Source organism: Schistocerca nitens, chromosome 5 (genome assembly GCF_023898315.1).
Source record: "Schistocerca nitens isolate TAMUIC-IGC-003100 chromosome 5, iqSchNite1.1, whole genome shotgun sequence".
Lineage (NCBI taxonomy): Eukaryota > Metazoa > Arthropoda > Insecta > Orthoptera > Acrididae > Schistocerca > Schistocerca nitens.
The window spans coordinates 737,275,078-737,301,860 of NC_064618.1; the positions used below are offsets into that span (position 1 = coordinate 737,275,078).

Genomic DNA, 26,783 nt, shown 5'->3' on the forward strand with positions numbered 1-26,783 from the left:
GTTATGTGGTCCACCCATCCTTGGATGCTGTCGCAGTGTTCGAACACAGCCAGCTGGCTGAAATGCATCCACTTGGCCCTGTTGACCATTTTGGGGGCTTAACTTCAGGTGGTGAGCCATTCAGTAGGTGAAGGCGGATTGGGAAATGGTCACTGGAATGAAGGTCGTCAATGACCTCCCACTGAAGAGTGTCGGCGAGGGCGGGAGAACAAAGAGAGGTCGATGGCTGTGAATGACCCAGTAGCAGTAGAGAAATGTGTGTGAGTATCCGTGTTGAGGATACACAGCTCTTGAGACATCATGAGGCCCTCCAAAACCCAACCCCAAGGGCAAGTATTGGTCGAGCCCCAAAGGACATGATGGGCAATGAAGTCTCCCAGGAGGAGGAATGGTCACGGGAGATGTATGATTAGATCCATGAGAGTCTCAGAGTCTAGTGCATCTTGCGGAGGTAAATACAATGAGAAAACAGTGATCCTTCAACATACATGAATTTGAACTGCAACTGCTTGCAGGTCAGTAGCCAAGGGGAGTACAGAGGAGTGGTGCATATTAGTGACAAACACTGTGACACCTCCCTTGGCCCTTTCCCCCGATAGATCATCCTTGTGCTAGAGCATATATCCCTGCAGCACAGGGACATCTGTATCTTTAAAATATGTTTCTTGTAAACAGTTCCTCCACATGAGTCCTGAACCATTCATGTTCCACTGTAGTATGGAAGCCATGTCATCAGTGCCGTTTTAATTTACTCCTATCTTTGCACTGGGGAGATGAAGCACTTGAAGACAGGGGGAGTGGAGGGGCTGCCTGGATCCAAGGCATCTATCTCCATATCCTCCTCAACAGTCAGATGGAAAAGAATAATGTCTGATGGCACTTGGGACAGCTTTTGACCTGAACGTCATAAGCCTTTCCCTGCATCCTGTCCCTTGGAGGATGAGGGGGGGAGGGGGGGGCATTGAGAGGCACTCTGCACTCTGATCATCTTTTACCTTCTGGATGGTCGTTGTGGAACTGTTGTTGGTCTTTACTGGTGCAGCTCCCTGGATTTCTTTATCCTTACTCTTTTTCCCATGAAATTTACATGTGCATGTACAGGTGCTTGTGGTGGATACAGGCACACTAGGCGTCGTCTGGTCGAAGTGTCCGTCTTGGGAATACGTTTCAGCACCATGGAAGAATATGAGGTTGCAAAGATAGGAGGTTTTGTCACCTTACATTTTTTTTTTTTTTTTTTTTTTTTTTGGCTTTGGCATGGGGGATCTGCTTGGTCACTTATCTCCTGTATTTTGTGTTCTTCAGCAAAAACAGGGCAGTCTCGGCTCCAGACTGGGTGGTTCTCAGAGAAATTGATGCAGATTGCTGGAGATGGGCAGTGAGTCCCAGTATCCTGAGTGGCTTTTCTGTAGTTCCCGCAGACCGCTTCACCTCCACAACTCATGGTTGTATGGCCAAAATGTTGGTATTTATAGCACCACATAGGGTTTGGAATGTAAGGCCAAACATTAAGTCAAAGGAATCCCACCAAAGATGTTCAGGCAATGTCTGAGAATTAAATGTTACAATGAAATAGGCAGTCTTTTCAGTTGCTCCACAATTCCTGCACGTTCTTTGCTCTACATCAACTATTCCTTAAGATGCCCATTCTTGCTTCAGTTCGGCTATGTCCATGTCCATTATATCTCAGCACATAACAACACCCTTACCGGAGTTGAGAGAGGTGTGTATCTCAACAATATCATAGTCACCCAGTTTCTGCAATTTCTTAAGAAGATCTACCTGCTTTGACCAGTTAGTTTCAACCGACAACGAGCCATTACGCAATCGATTTATAGATTTTAATGTTCCAGCGAGGCCTTCCAAACCCTTAAGGATACAAAAGGGGGACACTTTCTCAAATGTCCCCTCCTTCCTCTTTATCACCAGAAACACAATGTTATTCATGACTTCACGAGCCCTGTTACTGCAGTCCCAAGTATTTTGATTATCGAGAGGACTACCTTCTCTCATTCTTTTGGATGAATGGGAGTGAATACTCCCAGGCGGTACACCCTTCCCACTGTGAGGAGAAGATGATAATTTCGATGGTTCCATCTCGGTCCCATGAGCAGCTAGGAAAATAAGAGTCCACTCAGACAGAGCCCCACGTGCCTGAGTAAGCCTTATACAACTGAGGTGCAGCAGGTTCCCCAGAGGTTGCCCACTACCGACTGTTCCACCGCGACTGCCATGCATCCCATCAGTGCACACCACACCTTGAGATTGAGGTTTTTTTTTTGAGGTTTATCCTGTCCTCGCAAGCTGGGCGGTCAAGCCAAGATTCCCCATTTCCTGAGACACACAACGTTCCACCGCCACGCCATGTGGTGGTCACTGAAGCATGCACAGAGCTTACGTTGACAGAGGATTTGCAGCGCTTACCAGTCCCCAGCAAAACAATGCTGAGACCCTGACGGCAACTCATTAGTACTGCAAATAAAGGGAAAGAGCTATCGAAGAAGAAATAAATGTTTCTAGAAATGTATTATATTTTTGTCATTCAAGCTGGCTGTCTTTTTGATAAGTTTGCCTTTCAGGATTGTTTGTAAATTTCTGTATTGCAAGTTGATTATCATCTCTGAATCTTTGAGTTATTACTTTGGGATGGAAGTACTTTTGAGTTCTTTCAGTATTACCATTTATGCATCATGAATTGACAGGCCATTACTTTTTCCCCACACTGCCAGCAAGCGAACAACCTATGAAGATACTGTCTGGCTGTACTTTTACCTTACTGAACTCTTGCTGGTATTACATTGTCTTCACTAGGTTGTAAGATTCAAGTAAATACATCAAAATCCTTTTTTCTGGAGAATCAGTCAAAAAAACTGATACTGAAATCCCAGACAAAGCTAAATTCATGCCTTTCTTAAAGGATCACTTCTAGCACAACTTCAAGCCTGGAAAGGAAAACACTAGACTTGAGGGGAGGGGAGGGGAGGGGAGGGGAGGGGAGGGGAGGGGAGGTGAGAAGTGACTGGGGGGAGGTGGAGGGGAAATGGGAGTCTGCATTTCCTGTGGAAGGAGTTGGTTAATCTTGTAAGTGACAGTATATAGGTGGTTCTGGACTCAGCCAAGGCCAAATTCCTGTAACAATGTAGAGAAGTGCCAAAATGTTTTTAGTGCTATGTCATGTAGGATGTTTCCCAGTGTGAAGAAGGTTCCTATAACGCTGGAAGTTGGTTCAGTAAATGAGAGCATAGATCAGAAGGATCAGTAAGCTTATTTCATCAAAATTTTTGTGGAATTAAAGGTAAAGTAGATATGTCACTAACAGATCTTAATACATTCCTTCTCATCCACAGTCTCTGAGCTTTCATAGATCTGATGAAGTCCAGTTTGTGGCCACAGCCAGAGTCTGCAAACTCACTGTGCTGTACACGACAAATCATGCACATTTTTCTCCATTGACTTCCTCTGAAACGTTTGTTGGCAGTTCTGGAAAAATTTTATGCCCCACTACATGTATGTTATCAAACAAAATAAGGGTCACTAGCCTCGCATCAATCCATGAGACAGGATTAAAAGTCACTTCTTCTATACTCCTCATCAGTGCCCTGCAGCCATATGGCCAGTTTCATAAAACTCAACAATCCAGTCACTGGACTGGACAAAGAATACCAACGTCAGTTACTACACCCTTACCAATAGAACTCTACAATCTCATTTATAAACAGTGCACTATCACAGTCTAAAGTTTAAGAGGGTAAAGACATACAGAAGAACTGCATACTTCAAATTTCCATTGGAGAAAAATGCAAGTTATTATCTTCTAATACCCTCATCAAGTCTGCTTCATAAGTAAGGCTATGCCTCCAGCTAGCCTAGCTACTCCTCGCTCTGTTAGGTGGCCTCTTTCCAAGCTGTCATGTACATTCGTTAAACAGCAACAGTCGCCTCAAGAACAAACCATTTTTCTGATCCCTGACTACCGATTTCTGAAATACATCTGCACACCACCTCCACCCCAGTGAGCTTAAAATTTGCCACGGAGCGAAGTGGCGCAGCGGTTAGCACATTGGATTGATTCTGGAGGACAACTGTTCAAATACATTTCCGGACATCTTTATTTAGGTTTTCCGTGATTTCCCTAATTGCTGGGATGGTTCCTTTGAAAGGGTACGGCTGACTTTTTTCCCCATCCTTTCCTAATCCACTGGGACCGATGACCTCGCTGTTTGGTCCCTCCCCCAAATCAACTGACCAACTAAAATTTGCCTTCTTATCTTACCAAGGCTGCCGACCAACAATTCCAATTCACCTGCTTCAAGTTGCTTAAACATACAGGCCTTTGGGGGCAATCTACCACCAGAGCAGCAAGTAGGCACGCCCACCAGAGCAGCAAGTAGGCACTGCGATTGGCCACTTCCTGTTAGTGCTCCTAGTACAGGGCTTCACAACATACGTGCTCGCGGAGCAAGCTGTGAGCAGCAAGGCGCGAGCACGGAGCAGCGCGAGCACGGAGCAGCGCGAGCACGGAGCAGCGCGAGCACGCTACCCCCACTACTGGACCAGAGCGGAGAGTGGGGAGAGTCACGTGGGGCACACAACGGCTGCCGCCAGTCAATGTAAATCCGCGGCCACCCGCAGGGATATCACTCACGAATTATTACTGCGACAAATGAAACAAATAAAGCAGAATGTACACGTGCCACATAATTTTACTTAGTGTATGCATCTACATTCGTATTAATTTGTGAACTTTTACACAATAAAAGGTGTCACTGAAGTGTGGGATTCTCGGTTATCTTGTACTTTTTGCCCTTTACAATTGCGTCTATGTTCAAAGTAATGTTCTTGCGCATTGTAGGCGCAGCGAGCAGTTTAAATTTCGATCAGACAATGCGTTTCTCAGGCGCATCTTGTTACATTTCATTGCAGAGAACAGTTGTTCACAAACATACGTGGAACCGAACATTGATATTATTGTGGCCGCCAGTTCGTGCAAATGAGGAAATCTATCCTGAGGTAAGTGTCTGTAGAATTCCAAAATGTTTTTCTTATTCTGAAATTTGTCTCTGTATTCTCTGTCACACTGCAGGTCAATAATTTCTAGTTGCAGCTCAGGACAAATCTCTTCAATATTCGCTGAATATGGAGAGGAGAACAGATCAAAATCACTGTCTAGTGCTGTCAGATCTTGAAAGCGTTGATCAAATTCTTCCTTATAGGCAACTAAACTATGTGAATAACTTTCACAGTCTTTGTGAACATTTTGCATGGATGATAATTTAGGAAAATGAGCTAGATTTCCTGTTTCCAGCTGACTCACCCAAAGTGTCAATTTCATTTTAAAAGCTCGTATTCGATCTATGAAATGAGTAATTAGCAGATCTTTACCTTGTAGTGAAATGTTCAAAGCATTCAGATGGCTAGTTAAATCTGCTAAGGACCGAGATCACAGTTCCATGAAGGCTCTTTCAATTCAGGAACACACATGTTATTTATTTCCATGAACATATTTATCTCATCTATTAGGGAAAAAAATCGATTTAATAATTCGCCACGACTAACTCAGAGGACTTCGCTGTAATACGACAGGCTACCATACTGGCTTTCTACATCCTCAAGAAAGCTTTTAAATTGTCTGTGTTGTAGCCCATGCTTCCTTATATAATTGGTTGTACGAACAACAACACTCATCACATTTTTTAGAGTGATACTCTTTGCACATAAGTTTTCCTGGTGGATCACACACTGAACGCCCCTTATTTTATTCGGCACGGTCAGTTTTTGCATTTTCTCCTTCAACAGCGCAACGAAACCTGATTTGTTCCCTGTCATCGCTGGTGCACCGTCTGTAGACACAAACTAAAGAATTCCATGACAATCCTATATTTTCAACACTTTCTTCAACACTACTTAAAATATCACCTCCTACTACATCGAGGAGCTCCTCCCTCACCTGAAGATCTCTATTAACACCTCTAATAAATATGGCAAGCTGCGCTGTTCCAGTGATATCAACACTTTCGTCCAGAGCTAGAGAATACGCCATAAAATCTTTACAGATATTTGCAAGCTGGCTATGGACGTCGTCTGCCATGTCCTGTATGCGATGCATAATGGTCATGTTACATAATGGCACAATCTGAAACTGTTCAACTTGAGATGGACACAAATGTTCCGCTGGAACTACCAAACATTCTTTTATTAAATCGCCATCAGTGAAGGGGTGCAGGGATAATGCTAAAAACAAAGCAATTTTGTAGCTCACTCTGAGAGCTGCCTCAGTTGATTTTTCTTCGTCGTCCAGATCTTCTTCGGATAGCTTCCTTTTAAGTTTAATAACTTCCCGTGCACGATCTGGTCCATCACATTTTCCTCTTCCGTAGTCTTTCGCATGGTACGACATACACTCCTTGAAATGGAAAAAAGAACACATTGACACCGGTGTGTCAGACCTACCATACTTGCTCCGGACACTGCGAGAGGGCTGTACAGGCAATGATCACACGCACGGCACAGCGGACACACCAGGAACCGCGGTGTTGGCCGTCGAATGGCGCTAGCTGCGCAGCATTTGTGCACCGCCACCGTCAGTGTCAGCGAGTTTGCCGTGGCATACGGAGCTCCATCGCAGCCTTTGACACTGGTAGCATGCCGCGACAGCGTGGACGTGAACCGTATGTGCAGTTGACGGACTTTGAGCGAGGGCGTATAGTGGGCATGCGGGAGGCCGGGTGGACGTACCGCCGAATTGCTCAACACGTGGGGCGTGAGGTCTCCACAGTACATCGATGTTGTCGCCAGTGGTTGGCGGAAGGTGCACGTGCCCGTCGACCTGGGACCGGACCGCAGCGACGCACGGATGCACGCCAAGACCGTAGGATCCTACGCAGTGCCGTAGGGGACCGCACCGCCACTTCCCAGCAAATTAGGGACACTGTTGCTCCTGGGGTATCGGCGAGGACCATTCGCAACCGTCTCCATGAAGCTGGGCTACGGTCCCGCACACCGTTAGGCCGTCTTCCGCTCACGTCCCAACATCGTGCAGCCCGCCTCCAGTGGTGTCGCGACAGGCGTGAATGGAGGGACGAATGGAGACGTGTCGTCTTCAGCGATGAGAGTCGCTTCTGCCTTGGTGCCAATGATGGTCGTATGCGTGTTTGGCGCTGTGCAGGTGAGCGCCACAATCAGGACTGCATACGACCGAGGCACACAGGGCCAACACCCGGCATCATGGTGTGGGGAGCGATCTCCTACACTGGCCGTACACCACTGGTGATCGTCGAGGGGACACTAAATAGTGCACGGTACATCCAAACCGTCATCGAACCCATCGTTCTACCATTCCTAGACCGGCAAGGGAACTTGCTGTTCCAACAGGACAATGCACGTCCGCATGTATCCCGTGCCACCCAACGTGCTCTAGAAGGTGTAAGTCAACTACCCTGGCCAGCAAGATCTCCGGATCTGTCCCCCATTGAGCATGTTTGGGACTGGATGAAGCGTCGTCTCACGCGGTCTGCACGTCCAGCACGAACGCTGGTCCAACTGAGGCGCCAGGTGGAAATGGCATGGCAAGCCGTTCCACAGGACTACATCCAGCATCTCTACGATCGTCTCCATGGGAGAATAGCAGCCTGCATTGCTGCGAAAGGTGGATATACACTGTACTAGTGCCAACATTGTGCATGCTCTGTTGCCTGTGTCTATGTGCCTGTGGTTCTGTCAGTGTGATCATGTGATGTATCTGACCCCAGGAATGTGTCAATAAAGTTTCCCCTTCCTGGGACAATGAATTCACGGTGTTCTTATTTCAATTTCCAGGAGTGTATAATGTCGCTGCAAATTAAATTTCCTAAAAGAATTCAGCGTTTTGTGACATGCTAAACATTTTGCAACACCATCTTTTTCTGTAAACAGATACAATTCCTCCCAGTGGGGGTTCAACTGCGAAAGCATGGTTGGGGTTACACAACGGCAACTTGACATGATTCTTAACCAGCGAAGTGACTGTTAGAGCTGATCGTAGTACTTTAAACGTTACACAGTCGGCGCGAATTCAATAGGCACGCTGCGGCCCTATTCAAACGTGTGCGCGCATTTCCCCTCCCTCCCCTCCCTCCCTACTCCGCGACCTTGCACCTGCTCGCGAGCACGGGCCTGAGCAGACGCGAGTACTCGCGCTCAAAACCGGCCAGTTGTTAAGCCCTGTCCTAGTACTACGATAAAGAAATGCTGCCTGCTGATACTTCCAAGAGTGTGTTACCCATAGGGTATTATAATAAGTGCAAGCCATCCTGTGGGAAACATTTGTCTTTTAAAGCCACCAGGTTGAAACAGAAGGCAACACCCTTTAGCTGGATTAAGCCAAGGTGGAGAGTTATCTCTCGGTAGGAGAAGTCTCCATTACCCAGCACTTGCTGATAGTAGAAGCCTGGGAAATTACACATTACTATCTTTACTATGATATTATTTGTACCTCAGAGCATAATTTACTTAGTGAAGAAATATTAAGTATCCTTTGTAGAGTGTATTTTACCCAAGTCCAATGCAAGATGTCCACCGCAGACAGGAGGAGCTGTTATTTATGCCAAAAGTGATGTTCCATTCAAAAGAGGTGACATATCAAACATTTGAAGGTGACTGACTGCATTTTTCAGATATCTGATTCTCACAATGTGTAAACATAACCATAACAAGCGACAGCACAGAAGCAAAAAAATCTTCATATAATACAGTCACATTTCAGTTCATACAGAATTCCACACACAATATCTACAACAAGTTTTCTATTCATAAATGCATTTCAATCCCTGCACTGTAATTCCAAAAACCACACCTTGAGTGTGGAATATGTAATGATCATCATCAAAATAAGTGAAGAAAGCTTGTTTGCAGTACATCTGGTGAAGTGCCAAACTGCAGCACACACACTTTGCATAGTTTCCAGTTTTTTGATCAGAAACCTCTTTCTTGACAATCTTCTCAATACAGAAAATTACTACTAACAATAGTCAGTTTCGTTGAGATAAAAATAAAACTACATTCTCTGTACAGTTCAATGGAGCAGGGTGTATTTCCAGTTACAAATGAGGTAATGTGGATTGTATATACTGCTCATTGCGACTAACTGTCACAAAGGATTATTTAAAACTTAGATGCACAGTGACAGTTACCCGTAGGATGGTTGCGAACACTACAGTACTTTAATGGAAGCACATACAACAGATGCCCAGGTGTGCACAAATCTGCTATGATTCAATGCACATTATTTCCCAGTCGGAATACTTGGAATTATAAATCGAAGAGTACTTCATGCAAATTATATGAAATATGAAGACAGTGTATTAATTACATATTTAGTATAGGTAGCAGAGGGTAGGGCAACTCTTAAATTGATCAACAATTTCAATACACACATGTGCGACAGATTTTTATAGGCATTTAAGTTTTTTTATTAGATGCTATAGACTGTTTATCATAACTGTTGAAGCACTTTTCTCTGTACAAAATCCATTCAAACGTTATTTTTTCCCTTCACAAGCCTAAATGAAACACCATGTCAACAAAACTTTACTTATTACTGCAGAGTACAAACACATCACGGTATGAGTACACCAGACAGCAGGCCTACATTCTACTCAGCTGATACCAACACTATGGTGACGTGTATACAAAGCGTGAATATTTAGGCAACTTCATTTCCAATGCAGTCTGCTACCTATACAACAACCACTTATTTCCAAAAAATGAAAATTCTTTTTGGTTTGTTTAGCCATCATATCTATACCTGCCTCAGAGATATGAGGTAAACCTTTGTAAGTAAAAACCTTTTATAAACACATACTAGATTATACATATATACCATAAAAGAGACCAAGCATGCAAGTGTGAACATGTAAGCAAAAACATAAAATAATATATACCTGAATACTTCGAATATGTCCTGGAGATAAGGCCCAAGCAGTGCAGGTATCATCGGAAGTAATACAATTAGCACCAGTAGTGCACTCATGAGAGGCAATATATCTGTCTCCACCTGAATCAAAAGTGGCCAGTGTAAGTAAATGAGTGTGAAATACTGAATATATAAATCAAAAACCAACTAAGGAAATTTGAACTATTCACTGGAGTAATTATGAACAATGCTCCATCTGCAAATGAAGCTGCAAGCATTTGGGGCAATGTAATGGAATGACGAGCTTTCTTCCATGACGCACTAATTTGCAGCACCATAATACACAAATTATTTTCTGTTATGTACACACATTGCACTCTTGCTACAAAGCTGACTACTCAAATTATAAGGTTTTTCATAAATCAAGAAAAATGTTTTTGCCAATGACAAAACATTAAGACAGACAAATTTTTCAGAACTAATGAGACTGAAGATAACATTGGGATTAAATGGTGTTTTAGTAATTTCCAGCATTAACCCCAAAGACCTGCCATTTACTTTAGTCATGTCACCTTTAATGTCTTTATCAAATATACAGCTGCTGATTACTTAAGAGTTCTGACACTTTTCTACAATGAAACATATACATATGTCATTTTTTACATTCTATTTGTGCTTATAAATAATGTTTTATTTTTAATTAAGTCACATGTCATACATTGAGTAGGATAGATTTTAATTAATATGTTTTTGGTGCCCACTGCTGCAAACACAGTACATTTATGGAAATGATACATATTTAAGAAAACCTTTCATAAACTCGGAAGTACACAGGGGCGCAGTTAAAAGTAGCCCACCTCCCCTTTGAATGTGAATGTGATATTTTAACTTCTGAAATAGAATAAACGGTTACAACCATGGAGATTTTATGCAATAATTGGATGTTAGCATTCTTCTGCCAGCAATCAGCAATCAGAGCACATAAATAGGTTTACAGACAGTCTTTTTCCCCTTGCTTGATTTGCAAGTGGATCAGGAAAGTAAATGACTAGTAGTGGTACAGGGTACCTCCACCACACGCCATACAGTAGCTGTGGAATATGTATGTAGAGGTAGATGTAAATCGCTTAATCTCAATGCCCATCTAGTCAGTCTATCAGAATGGCCCCTAAACCCAAACAACCACTTACGAGCTGTATAACCAGTTACCACTTTAAAACTACTTCCCAAACAAATAAAATCAAAAATATGTGATTCCACAGATAGACTAAACATCTCTTTTTCTGTTGTGGCATACACCACTGGCTTCTCCTCTGCTCACTACTTGACTGAGAACACACCTTACAGCTAGAATGGAAGCATATCAATTGACAAGATAAACTCTTTCCTCTAATCCAGAAAAATTAGTACTGAACCCAATGTTAATTCTGTCTACCTCCTCGAATGCATGTGGGCATTTCTTAGTCCATTCAAACTTTACACCCTTTTAAAAAAGTTGCATAACTGATCACCCTAGATCTGCAAAACCTCTTATCGATTTTCTATAATAATTCACGAATCCTAGATAAGACTGTAACTTCTTGGCATCGCTAGGAGTCTGAAATTCCGATAGGGACTGCCTATACAAACACAGGATCCATCTCAAACCATTCACTGCTAATAACATGCTCTAAATATGTAGCTTGTTCAAACACAAAGTGACATTTTTCCATGCTTATTGTCAAATCTGCTGCAATTAATCTTCCAGAGCCCACAGAACTGAGAATGCTGTTTTCATACTCACTACTCCGAACTACGGTAGAGAAGTACTTGCACTGCCCTACACTGTCAATAGCTTCAGTGGTATTTGCGGTTGGATACCCCATCGGTCACAGTTTTGCTCTTAAAATGTCTGTAGTAACAACACAATCTCTATCTTTAAGTCCCGTCTGGTGATTTCTTTTGCACAACCACCACGGTTGCACTCCATGGACTAGCACTTTCCTCTATTATTCCATCAACTAGCTCTTGATCAATGAATTTTTCTAATACTGTTACGTAGTAAGGTCTACGATATACCGGTGACTCAGTTCCTGTAGGGATACTATGCTATGTTATGTTATGTTATAGGTGTCACTGGTAACAACACCCATGGAAAAATCAATCCTCAAATTAATAAATTCATTTCCAATCTATCAGTACCTTAAGAGCTCCAACTTCCTATGCAATGCAGTTTTATCATCATCAGTTCGCACACTACCCTGGTGCACAATGACTTAGACCCCACCCATATCGTCCAAGACTTCCAAATTAACGACCAACATTCCTTTGGTGAACTCTGCTCCATTGGCACTAAAATTATAATTCACAGGCACTACTTTCTCACCCAATTCCTCCCAAATGCATACAATATGTCTTCTTAAAAAGTAACATGATGTGTCTAAAACATCATTTTCTGACAGTGGTTCTACCAAGCACAATCCATTAACAGACAATTCCAGTCTCATATTTACCAAGACCAACTTCCTGGTGCCTTGTAGCAAGCGAATTAAACCTTAGTGTTCCTGACGGCAGTTCAAGTTGTTCATCCACTGAGACTGATGCACCTTGCATCTGTATTTCACTGGTTGATGTATTCCCTAGCTGGAACACTGCCCCTTAAAGTTCAGCTATACTTCACCTAAAGTCAATTTTGTCATATTCTGTTATAAGAAACTCTAATCAAGATCATGCAGTAACCATCACTTACAAAGATCATGATTTCTCTGCACAGCTTAAAACACTGCACCCCAATCTGAAAATTTGCCACAGCTGAATCCCAATACTCCACATCACTATCTCCAACTCCAGGTGAATTATGGCTTGGAGGGTTTAATTGCCTCTGATCTACACGGTCCTGACACATGTGAACTAAGGGGCAATTAAAAACTTGCTGTTCCTACCCTTCACTATTCTCATATACTATACACAGTCTCTGTATCAACATTAGTTGCATTGAAATTTATCGGGAACTCCGTGTGGCGGACCTGGGGTTCCCTTTTGTGTTTAACATTTGCTTATTCGCCCCTGTTTCTTAATGCCATTTCTACCATCACACTGATAGTGTCTAACCATACCATGTCTACCACACTGAGGTTGGTGACATTGCCTCTGCAGATGTCCCATCTTCCCACATCTGCAACACCTCAAGTTAGTAGAGAATACTCCTCTCTTATCCCACATTCATGTTACATCAGTTTCTTCAAATTCTGTGGCTAATCCAATCAAAGAGTATAAATCCTTTAGGGTACTCACTCTAATCCTTGTTGATATTTCACATGACAAACCCCTTAAGAATGTGTCCAATGCCCTCTGTCCTGCTTTACGGAGCATGACTATTTGCCTCATCACTTACCCCTAATTCACATGTCAGGACATTCTCTTTACGTGTTCCATCCACAAAATTCTCCACTGACTCACTATGTTTCTTTGACAGACTACCTAACTGCTTGTGAAAAAATCTCATGCTGTTTTGCTGCTTCTACCTTTGTAGTGGGCCTTTTTCCAATTCATCAAATTTATGCATGCCTCTGTCTCTTTGTATGTCTGACATCTTGGCTTCTCCGACCAACCATAACTTTGTTACCTGACCCTGTGAACACCCCTATCCCCAATACTAGCTGAAAAGTGCAGTGTATCCAGAGAAGATGTTATGTAGTCAGTCAACTTCCCAAAGAAGGACATGATCAAATCAGCTGTGGCTGGATCTAATTTAGGAGTAGGTTGCTTGGCTGATTGCTACTGTCCATCCTTAGCTGCAAGCTTACTACACAAGTTTGCATTATCTGCTCTCAAAAGTGTCGTTTTATTAACCAATGCTTCAACTGCCTCCCGACTAGTGACACCCAGCATTTGAAACTCCGCCACTGCAGAAACTTAATCTTCAACACACACTAAGGAACAAGAAGTTAACTCACAATAGGCCATGTGACAACACACACTTACATCTGTACCTTTTCATTCGTCTTGACTCTGTGCAATGACTAGCCATGTGCCTGTACTGATAATTAACGCAAACTACTGGTAATAAAGGCATGTCCACACAATGCCTCTTTTTGTCACGCACAATCACAGGCACAAAGGTATAACAGGGCACGCACAAAAATTTGTGGAAAGAACACATGGGCGCATGGACATTTTTGCGTCCACACATTGCCTCATTGCGCAAGCAGTCTGCTATGAATCCCCTTTCTTGGTTGGGAGTTTTTGTTGCATGTATTGTGATGAAAAGGTGAAAAAAAGAAAACACAAAAGTGACAGTATGCAAAGCAGTATATTAACAGAAGAGGTACAAGAAATACAAAGTGATGATAACTGTTTCTCTGCAAATTTCAGGAGGTCACAAGATTTTGGATTCTCTACTTGGGAAACTGTAGCAAAGGCTGGCAGTAATTTTTTTTAGCTAGTAACTGCCAACTTATATACCTGTTTGAATTATTTATTCCTCATTTCGAAACAAAGCATTTCAATTCTATCAAATTTGTAACTTGTAGTGTGGAATAATTGTAATTTATTATCTGATTGTTTTATACTTCTTTCCACTGTAAGAAATGCCTAAACTTTGAATTATTAGCACATCTTGTTCCTACACAATATTAAAATTTGTAGCTATTAGCATCTACAATTACTGTTCTTGTGTATAATTATGACTCATTCCATATCCACACAATTCTCTTGCATACTGGATCAATGGAACACAAATAAATACATAAAAATAAAAGTGATTATTTCTGAAATTGAGAAATACTTAAGGGAGGTTCGTAGTCAACTTCTGCTGATTCGACAATTCTGAGAATTCCATAGACGCCAGAATCCACTAGAACACAGGTTGTGTTTTTCAGTTTCATAGTTTTTGCATCATCAGTGTGCTTCATTTCTATTTTTAGTAGTTTGTTGGGAAGCTACACATACCTCATCACTTATTTTGTTCAGATGTCAGGCTCCTCAGCTGTTGTGTTTTTAAGTCACCATAACAAGAATATTCGTCCACTCTTTTCAAGTAAACTTTCCATCAATTTTTGGTTTATCCTTCTCTGTTTTCAAAATTTATGGCATTTTATTCTTTACAGAAATATGATCAGAGACTTTATCTAATACACAATATACAGGACAACACATCTCGAATTTTTATCCAAATAATCTACAGAAGTGGCATTCCACACGACTATTTTCTTTTCTGTATGCACCTATAAACTTAAGCTTGCTTCCTTTGGCGTCAACAGATATTATTGCACATATAAAGCACTTTACAGCATAACCTCAACACGCTACACTATCAAACACATAGGGGCCGCAGCTACCAGTTGTCCACCAAAAAGCACAAACAGTCCTACCACAGGTGGGTAGCAATGTGCTTTACACACGGCCTTCATTTCCAGGAAATTATGCATACACAAATGCACATGCATTGTTGCCCTGTTGGAAATTTATGCACATGCACAAAGTTGAACGCACTGCAGTTGGAGTGGAGCTGCTTCTCACTCAGAAATGCCGAAACGTTGTGATGCCATTACAGAAGCAAGTGTACGACAAAGATGTCACAGCAGAATGACCAACCGAAAAATATTTTCAGTAGGATTTGATGTACTTACGTGATTCGATATTTTTATGATTCAAGCTCAGTCTCTTGTGTTCTATGAGCTCTTCTATACACTAAACATTGCTTAAAAACGAGTTTAATAATACCAAGAAATAATTCTGATAATATTACACAACATGCACATAACATATTCAACTTTAACCTTCATTGCAAATTCAGATCTTACCTTCAAAAGTTTTAAAATATCCTTGAAAAGAGAATGATTTGTGATCTTGAAAATCCAGGTTGGATGACGCTTGATAATATGACCAAGTAAGGTAAGAGCTTGTAATTTTAATGATCCCTTCATTGATTCTGATATCCTAAAAAAATTCAGTTTTGAATATAGTGCTCATTAAAAATGAAGAGATACTTCTAGCTGAAAAATGTTTTATACTCACTTGTCAAAAATATGCTTGTCATGGGGCTCTCGAACCCCTGCAAGAATTTCTGCTGATCTCACAGAGCTTGTGGTAAGATAGTATTCAAATAAGCCATTTACCATAAATGATTCTTTGGCTGAAAAATGAAAAACTTATGTGTAATCATTTTAGTCTTGCTGAAGATTTAATTGATAACAACAAACATCACAGAGAGAGAGAGAGAGAGAGAGAGAGAGAGAGAGAGAGAGAGAGAGAGAGAGAGAGAGAGAGAGCAATATGTGTACAACCTATCTGATAATACCCTTAGGTTCACCTTGCATTCTGCTGTGTTCAACATGTCACGCCAGACTGGTACCCAGATTCTGTCTCAGTCACACAATATGAAAACACTTTGGAACACTGTCACATTTAACCATGTGATGTATGAGGGGCAGCCCAATGACAACCAAACACACACCACAATTGGACCATGGAATGTTTGTATTTAAAAGTAATCACCACATGCTTTAAGATATTTATGTCACTGGAAGACAAAATGATCAGTTTTTGTGTTGTAGAGCACGATCAGACGCTGAAGGACCCACAACTGCACCCACTCTTGTGGAGGGGGAGGGGGAGATGGCACATGAGGGAAGGGAGAGGGTCAAGTTAAAAGAAATTAGGGCTCATACAGAGGCATAGAAAAAGTCTGGAACAGGAAATGAAACACTAGTAGCAATACAAGGTATCCTCCACCATACACCATATTGTGGCTTGTGTGGTGTCACCGCCAGACACCACACTTGCTAGGTGGTAGCTTAAATCGGCCGCGGTCCATTAGTACATGTCGGACCCGCGTGTCGCCACTGTCAGGATCGCAGATCGAGCGCCATCACAAGGCAGGTCTCGAGAGACGGACTAGCACTCGCCCCAGTTGTACGACGATGTTGCTAGCGACTACACTGACGAAGCCTTTCTCTCATTTGCCGAGAGACAGTTAGAATAGCCTTCAGCTAAGTCCATGGCTACGACCTAGCAAGGCGCCATTAGTTACCTCAAGATAGAGTCTCACTTGTATCATCCAGAATGCTGTATACCAAAGGACAATATAAAAGTTAAGTGTTCTAGTAGCTACGTTCTTTTCTTTATCACATTCATTACGAATCCTGTTCCAGACTTAACGCCAGACGGCGTGAGTTGACGCGTGCCCTTTCGGCTATTTCACTGTGGACTGGCTGCCTTAACAGTCCACTACAGCTTGTATGGTGGCTTACAGAGTATGTACGGTGAGCATTGTCTCCAGTGTCGGAGGAAATAATCATACAGTTTAATACATATCAGTCATGAACTGTCTTATAGAAACACGTAATTACATTAACTGCCATACAATCATACATACTGCAATAACTTTTGTGTACTTACTCGAATTGAAGATATCGTGGATCGTCTTCTTAACTTCTTCCACAACCTCAGGCTGGTTTGATTCAAGTCTGTTAAATAACTCAACTATGTCTGCCATCTTTTAAAGCCATTCATTGAACACCTGGGAAGCTAATGTTTTGTAAATCTTTTTACTGTGGAATACCAACCAGTACAGTCCCAATAAGAGACATGTCCCTGTTGGATAACAGCCTGAAACAAATTTAGAATGGGAAATTGTTAATTAAAAGATCAGTTAATTGTAACTAACTTTTAATAACAACTTTCTTGTTTAGTGAGATACATAACCCTTTAATATCTTTTGTTTACATAAAGGTATTCTTATTTTATACTGATAATTTTCTTTTGCAGTAATATTTCTATCCATAAACTTACTGACAATTTTACGAAGTGGCAAAATTTTAAGAAGTTCGACAGTAACATTAGCGATCGCTTCTAAGCTGATTCTTGCATGTAATAATCGTGCTACTATTAATTTTCTTAACAATATTCTGTGTTAAACTATAGTTTCTTTAAAATGTACTGCATTACGCAGAAGAAGAAAACAGTTTATATTGCCAAGAGCTGTGCTGCATGCCTTTTAGAGTAGAAGTTAGCATCACTGAATGGCATGCTGCCTGTTGCCAGTTGAGACCAAACCACCATCAATTATTTGTCATTTAACATTAATCATTTCTGGGAGGTTCTCCAGTTTAATATGTTTGTAATGTGTATGTTCTGGCATATTCAATAATTGTGTAAATAGCTGCATTCTCTGTCCAGAAGTCCAATTCTGTTCTGACTGTACATTTCTGTCTGTGACAAACATGTTTCCAGTTACGTGAGTTTTACTTCACTGATGACATTGCTTTCAGGTTTGGACTTTACTGTAGTTATAAATGACATTGTTTGGTATGGACTACTTCAAAATATCTACACGTATCACTACAGCTCCAATTAGGCAACATAAAAGCAGTCACCTACACAAACAAGAACTAGCCTACAATACAAGCAGTACACTTTTACAACAGTTTTTATATTTGGAAGACAACTGGATTCCAAAGCAGCTGTAAGTCAGCTGCACATCAGGCATCTGTAATTGTATTCTGGAAACACTCATCAGGACCCTACAAAATGGCTGAAAGGATTCCAGTTGAGTCCCCAGATAAAACAAGTGGGATGACATGATGGGTTTGGCATATGTGTGCTTTCACTTGGGCAGCAGAGCCCAACAGTGACTCACCAACAACAAAGAGAAGCTCAAAAGCTGGGATAAATTCCAGATCAAAATGAAGAAAACATTTTGCGACAACAAGCAGTAAGTCCGCTAAAGGGAACAGGGCCCAACATCAAGAGCGAATGACACAGTCTTGCATATTGGTGTTTTGGCCCTACATACACTGTAAATTTGAATATAACAGGAGCTCACACTTGTTTCAACAAGTCACAGAAGAAACATACCACACTCCTCTGGTCAATGATACAACAAAAAAAGCTGCACAATTCATAAAGTGGTGTCAGCACATTGAGGAAATGGAACAGAAATGAGTTGGAATAAAGAAGTACGACTGACACCCGAATGTGGGCCCCACAGCACTTATGAAAGACCATTACCACACCTCTCTTATATTAGAAGCAGTATGAGAGGAGATACAGCAGTTCATGGCAGTCAGAACTGTCTGAATGAGCAAGTGAGAATGGCTGTCCTATATGTCTACCACATACATCACAAGGTCACAGGGAATGTTTAAGAAGAGGTGTATCGATCTTTACCCCCAATCTCAGTCACAAGTCAAAGGTGCTGCAGCTGTCAAACAATCCGGCATGTGACCAATACAGGCATAACCAATTCCACCAAGAATAATGCTCTGCAGAAGATAAGACATTTGCAGGACAGAGGAGCACACACTGGAAAGTGTCCTCTGGACATGGATACATTGTACACTAATGCAGAGGAAGGAGACAAATGTTTGATGACTACTACATCACCAGGCATCAACAGTCACAACAGATCTCTACATAGATAATTATAGTCAAGCTGTCAGACAAGGTCCACCGCCATACCCTGGATGAAGTAGCTCAGACTGGCTAAGGGGCTTCCTTTTCTGTAATGTCGAATTATTATCACCACCAGTTAAAGGTGAATGTATTATGCGAAAGTCGCAACGGAGAAATATGTCCAGTTGAAAGGAACACGCACTGCAAGAACAACAGAACACAGCACTCCAAATGCCATTCTAACAATGTCATCATTACATTATTGTCAGATGGGACTTCTTGCAGTCTGCGTCATACGTAATCAGACTGTGGAATATTAGAGCTCCAGACTAATGGAGCTATTCCAACAAGCACACTTAACACATATTACTGTGGGTGGTTGTTTGGTATTGATGACATTGTTATCTCACTGTTATCGACGAGATGAGTTTCAGTCATCGATCCAGATGCTCAATTCAACTGTGAATCTTTTGCAGTTTGCACTGCTACTTACCTCACAAAAGAAATTTACATGGCTGTGACGATCAGAAATACTGTAGGTGGTCGAGGAGAGCTTTGGATCACTAATTGTCTAGAGCAGCCACAACTCAAAACAAACTATGTGTGTACAGGAACACACAAACCAGTCCAGGAAGGACAACCTGATGTCACTGATCAAGTGTTATGCTCCACTACCACAACAAACAATGCAGGGGAGGAAGCTGGTATCACATACTGCTCATTGATTCCCCCGACGGAGGAACGACATCAGCACCTGTTAGCCACTGAGAGCCAATTTTCAGATGCTTTCTAATCTGTAAGTGTAGAAAAGACAGACCAAACACCTCATTGTAAAACACCATATCAAAACACAGGATCATCCACCAAATAGCCAGTGCTCATACATGGTGTCACCAGTTGAACGATGGATAATTTGAGAGGAAATGGAGAAGATGCTGCAAGATAACATTATTGCCCTTTCAAGAGTGTTTTCAGTCCTCTCCATGGTCCTTGTGAAGAACAACCTCCACTTGAATCTGCATTTACTATCAATGACAGGAAAAAAACAAGAAACAAGATGTCTACCCATTGCCCCATGCTGATGATCCCTAGACTGCTCGAGAGCAGAGTATTACCTAACTATGGACATGCACACAAGCTACTGGAACATCTACGTTGATGAGGCTGACTGGGAAAGACTGCTTCAGAGTCTCAGATGACCTCTCTAAGTTCAGTGTCATCCCATACTGTCTGGGATATACAAACAATAATTTCATATGTGACCGTGTACACAGCAAAACAAAGTGCACAGATTGTAATAGACCTCTATGACTGCTTTGGATCTTCTGTGGCATTACCTTAACTACTGACTGTAAATGTACTGTTCTATGTAATGGATGTTAAAATATAGCTTGCCTTGTTAACAGAATCTTCCGACAGTTCTTGGTAGAACAACATTACAATCAATGAAAAGTGCCAGTTTGCTTTTGTTCTACAATATTACTTTTATTGTGTTAACCAGTTTCCGGCTTACAAGGCCATCTTCAGACATTTACTGACAAGGGAACCTCCCCATCGCACCCCCCTCAGCTTTAGTTATAAGTTGGCACAGTGGATAGGCCTTAAAAAACTGAGCACACATCAATTGAGAAAGCAGGAAGAAGTTGTGTGGAACTATGAAAAAATAAGCAAAATATACCAACGGAGTAGTCCATGTGCAACATAGGCAACATCAAGGAGATTATGAGCTTAGGAGCACCGTGGTCCCGTGGTTAGCGTGAGCAACTGCAGTACGAGAGGTCCTTGGTTCAAGTCTTCCCTCGAGTGAGAAGTTCAATTTTTTATTTTCAGACAATTATCAAAGTTCAGGCACTCATACATAATCAACTTTGCTCTCCAGAATTCCAGGACGTGTTCAGATTTGCTTGGAGATATGCAGGATTTGACAGTCTACGGACGGAAAAATTTGAAAACGTTAAAAACATATGTTTTGACAGAACACAGATGTGACAAACTCTTATGTTTTCATCACTTTTTTGGGAGTGATTATCACATCCACAAGAAAACCTAAATCAGGCAAGGTAGAAGAATCTTTTTACCCATTCGCCAAGTGTACAAGTTAGGTTGGTCGACAACATATTCCTGTCATGTGACGCACATGCCGTCACCATTGTCGTATAGAATATATCAGACATATTTTCCCGTGGAGGAATCTGTTGACCTATGACATTGCGATCAAATGTTTTCGGTTCCCATTGGAGAGGCACATCCTTTTGTCTACTAATCGCAAGGTTTTTCGGTGCGGTCGCAAAACACAGACACTAAACTTATTACAGTGAACAGAGACGTCAATGAACGAACGGACAGATCATAACTTTGCGAAAATAAAGAAAGAAAAAAATTTTCACTCAAGGGAAGATATGAACCAAAGACCTCTTGTACAGCAGTTGCTCACGCTATCCACAGGACCACGGCGCTTCTGAGCTCACAATTTCCTGTTATGTTGCCTATCTTGCGCATGGACTATTCAGTTTGTATATTTTGCTTATTTTTCTCATAGTTCCACACAACTTCTTCCTGTTTTCTCGATTGATCCGTGTTCAGTTGTTCAAGGCCTATCCACTGTGCCAACTTATAACTAAATCTGAGTGGGGTGCGATGGGGAGGTTCCCTTGTGAGTATTGTCACCAAAGAAGTAACAAAGTTTGCAAACAACATTGGAAGAGAAAACACATCTAGACTGAAGCAGAAGCATACAGTAAGTAACATCTTAAGACAGTGTGATGGTAATGCAATGAAAAAGTAAAAAACTGAACAGTAAATAAATAACAATGGAGTAGACAGGAAAAACTTTAACACAGAATAGGAACAGCATGCCTACATAAGTTTCCATTAATAAACAAAACTAATAAAATAAAATTAGTACTTGACAAGGCTACATCAGGAGGTATAAAACTTGGAGAGTGCTACACAAACGAATTAAAAGAAGAAAGAATTATCAATGTAACTACAGAATACATAAGGAACTTAAGCAATATCAGTAAGATAAACAGAAATAAATAAATAAATAAATAAATGCAGGAAAATGGGAGGCATTTGAAGGAGCATACAGTAAATGCAATCTTTGATAACATTATATGGAATACATAGACAACTTCGATGAAACAAAAGAACTTAATAAATACATGAAAATGGGAATATGTAGGAACAGACAGTGTGAGAAGTAATGAACAACAGAGATGATTATATAAAGTTTTGTTTCCTGTGCAAGATGTGGTCAATAATAACTGGACTGTAGCCAATGGCAGCGGCAATAAATTTTATTGTATCTAACTCTGCCACAGACAATGGCTACAGTCCAGTTATTATTGACCACATCTTGCACAGGAAACAAAAACAGAAAATTATACCTCTCCTCTATGCCCCACCTGCTTCCCCATCCACACTGCAAGAAATGGTGTACACTACCATTTCTAGGTGGGGTATCACAGATTGTAGCCTAAGCACTGAAAGCCTGCAAATATAGGCTTTTCTACTATGTTAAGAACATTACATCACAGTGTGTTTTTAATAGCAAAGATAAGATCCAGTTATTAGCCAACAGTGGGGTACACAAAATCACTTGTTCTGATTGTGACAAATTTTACATCAGTCAGTCAGGCACAGACATAGCAACTAGACTGGCTGAATATGAATGCAGCTGGAGGTTGCAGAATTCTGACTCCACATTTGCTGAGCATGTACTGAGTGAGGGTCATAACTACCAGCCAGTGTCCCATGTACTTCACTTAGCAAACAAAGGCTATAAACTCAATCTGCAGGAAGCCCTGGAAATTAACAAACATCTTACTCACAGTCCAGATCTAATCCTACATGACCAGACACAGCTCAACACTTCCCCTCTCCTAAACTTTTTATAATCATCTCTGTTGTACATTACTTCTCACACTGTCTGTTACTACATATTCCCATTTTCCTGTATTCATTTAAGTTCTTTTGTGTTAACAAAGTTGTCTATGTATTCAATATAATGTTAAAATGCAGTAACACCACACTATCAAAGATAACATTTACTATATGCTCCCTCAAACACCTTCATTTTCCTGCATTTATTTATTTATTTATTTATTTATTTATTTATTTATTTCTGTTTATCTTACTGATATTGCTCAAGTTCCTTATGTATTCTGTAGTTACATTGATAATTCTTTCTTCTTTTAATTGGTTTGTGTAGCACTCTCCATGTTTTATACCTCCTGATGTAGCCTTGTCAAGTACTAATTTTATTTTATTAGTTTTGTTTATTAATGGAAACTTATGTAGGCATGCTGTTCCTATTCTGTGTTAAAGTTTTTCCTGTCTACTCCATTGTTATTTATTTACTGTTCAATTTTTTACTTTTTCATTGCATTACCACCACACCGTCTTAAGATGTTACTTACTGTATGCTTCTGCTTCAGTCTAGATGTGTTACTTCTCTTCCAATGTTGTTTGCAAACATTGTAACTTCTTTGGTGAAAATACTCAGTAAATGTCTGAAGATGGCCTTGTAAGCCGAAAACTGGTTAGCACAATAAAAATAATATTGTCGAACAAAAGCAAACTGGTGCTTTTCATTTATTATAGCTTGTCTTATTTCTGCATTTTCCGTGTTCAGAATTACTTACTTTGCTGTGCTAGTTCCAACATGTTATGAGCCCAGGAACCAGTGAATGCATTTGCTGTAAGTATTCTGACATACAGAAGTCATGGAAGTAAATTGTGAAAGCTATCGGGACAAGCCAATTGTGGTATAGTTTAATACTGTCTTTACTACCAGTAAAAGTAATTGTGAAAATGAGTGATGAGTGCAGCACAAATACCGCAAATAGAGATATTTGTAAATCAGGAGAACTACGCTGCGTGGAAATTTGCTGTGGAAGGATACTTGCATTTGGGCCATTTATGGGACTTAATGAATGCTACTCTGAAGCCCATTGAGCAAAATTACGCAAATAAGGACCAGAAGGCATTATCAAAGCTGATGTTATTGACTGATTTTGAAGACAGTGGCCTTGCAAGAAAAGTTTGATTACAATGTGAACTTATAACCACTCGACTTGATAACTGCAAGAACGTTGACGAGTATGTCAACAAGATAATATCCGCATCGAATTGATTCAGGAACATCGATTTGAGATTTCAGATGAATGGGTAGGTACATTACTGTTAGCAGGACTGCCCAAAAAACCCATGATTATGGGGTTAGAAAGTTTGGGCATACCGATTACAGGAGAAAGCACAAAAGTGAAGATCCTACAGGGCATGAAAATTGGTCAGTGTATCTTACTTCAGAGCAGGAGACAGCTTCAACACTTTATTCTAAGGAGAGAAAGAAAAAACCAGTCAACTGTTACAACTGCCAGAAGATTGGTCATATCACATCCCAATGCTGTTAAAGGTCAAGTCAAAGGAAAAAAGGTATGACTCAAATAGTCCAGAGAGGAGAAATGTTGATCAAGGTAAGGAACTCTCCATTTATTACACTTTCGGGAGTAACAAGTAATGAAGAACCAGAATGGATATTAGATTCAGGAGCATCAATGTATATTATTAGCGACAAAGCAGCTCTTTATGATGTCACTAATAAAATGTATATGGGTATATTTACAGTGGATGGTCCCAAGTCACACTGTGAGCTTGCTGGGAAAGTTAGTCTTAAGGTACCTGTAAATGGAGAAAAATAAAATAATGTGGCACATGATATTTACTATCTAAAAGATGTAGCAACTAGCTTGTTGTCTGTAATCGAAAGTCAAGAAGGGAAACAGAGTAACCTTCAATACACAAGGGTAAGTCAATTATTATCTGCAATTTAGTTATATTTTTGTTTATTTTGGTAGTAGTGTCATTTTACGTTGATTATGCATGCTTTGTTTATTTGTTGTTATATCTTTGCAATTTTCAAGCTGCTAGGTTAGTTTTGTTATCACTGCCGTGCTGTTAATCATGGCTGCTCCGCTGTCTATTTGCACCAAAGAAGAGCAACATTCAGTGTCAAGTTTTTTGTAGTCGGGAGGCGTATCGGGCAAAATTCATCCAAGGCTTTCGGTACAGTACGGGAACAGTGTTTTGCCACAACGGAGTGTCTACGAATAGATTTAAAAATTCTGAAATGGTCACACAAGTGTTACGCGTAATGAAGGAGCCAGACAACCATTTAATGCCACAAATGAAGAAACCATTGAGCATTCACGTTAAACAATTCTCTTAGACAGACGATTAACTATTGACGAAGTGGCTCATTGTCTGAAAATTAGTCACGGTTCTGCCTACGGAATCACCCACAACAGACTTGCGTTTCATAAAGTTTGTGCACGATGAGTCCCAAAACAACTCACACAGTTGCATACATGAACGCACTTGGACATCTGCAAAGAACATTTGAATCGCTATGGTAATGAAGGGGACAACTACTTAGACAGGATTATTACTGGTGATGAAATATGGACCCATCATTACGAGCTGGAGAGTAAATGGCAGAGTATGGAATGGAAACATCCAAATCCGCCATGCAAGAAAAAGTTCAAAACCCAACCGTCTACAGGAAAACCGATGCTTACGGTTTTTTGGGACACACAAGGTCCAGTACTCGAACATTATGGGGAAAAGGGCACAACAATAAACAGTGTACATTACAGTAAGGTGCTTACTGCCAGGCTAAAGCCTGCAATTCAAAGCAAATGCCGAGGATTGCTGTCAAAAGGTGTTGTGTTGTTGCATGACAATGCTCGTCCTCATACTGCTGCCCACACTGCTGAAACACTCCAGAAACTCAAATTTGAAGTACTGGATCATCCTCCATATAGTCCCGATCTTGCCCCTTCTGACTATCACTTGTTTGGTCCACTCAAACAGGCATGAAGGGGCCATAGATTTGCCTCGGATGAAGCAGTGAAAGAAGCGGTGCATTCCTGGCTCACAGCTCAACCAAGAACCTTCTTTTATGAGGGAAACAGGAAGCTTGTACAACGTTGGACCAAGTGTGTTGAAACGCAAGGAGACTGTGTCAAAAAATGATGTTTGTGCAAGATTCCTATTTGATTACAATAAAAATTTATAACTACTCTGTGGATAATAATTGACTTACCCTCATAACACCAAAATATAAAGCACAACAAATGAAAAGGGAATTTTCCAGTTAGACACTGCTAAAGATGTAGAAGTTTTAATCCATTCTGTATACTCTGCAAAAGGTTTCTTATGACACAGAAGACTTGCACGCCTAAACAGAAAAGGTATTTCGTTTTTGAAGGATATCGTGATGGGAATGGACGATTGTGGTAATTGTAAAGAAAACTGTCACATATCTGTACAAGGGAAACAGACTAGATTACCCTTTAAGTCTAGCAAAAGCAGAAGTAGGCATCTTCCAGTTAATATATACGGATGTTAGTAGACTGATGAACTGTGAAACTATAAGAAGATGCCATTATTCTGTAACCTTTATAGACGACGACTATTCAAGATATAACCATGTTTATTTTTTAAGTTCTAAAGA

At 40.9% G+C, this 26,783-nt stretch overlaps 1 protein-coding gene across 1 annotated transcript in view; it reads right to left on the reverse strand.

The window, feature by feature from the left end:
- LOC126260822 (hamartin) overlaps window positions 1-26,783 on the reverse strand; it is a gene marked incomplete in the record, with an annotated part of 282,514 nt that overhangs the window by 238,749 nt on the left and 16,982 nt on the right. The window contains 4 exon segments of the mRNA XM_049958206.1: window positions 9,918-10,030; window positions 15,673-15,808; window positions 15,887-16,004; window positions 17,270-17,479. Of these exon segments, the coding sequence (XP_049814163.1) occupies window positions 9,918-10,030; window positions 15,673-15,808; window positions 15,887-16,004; window positions 17,270-17,366 (464 nt within the window).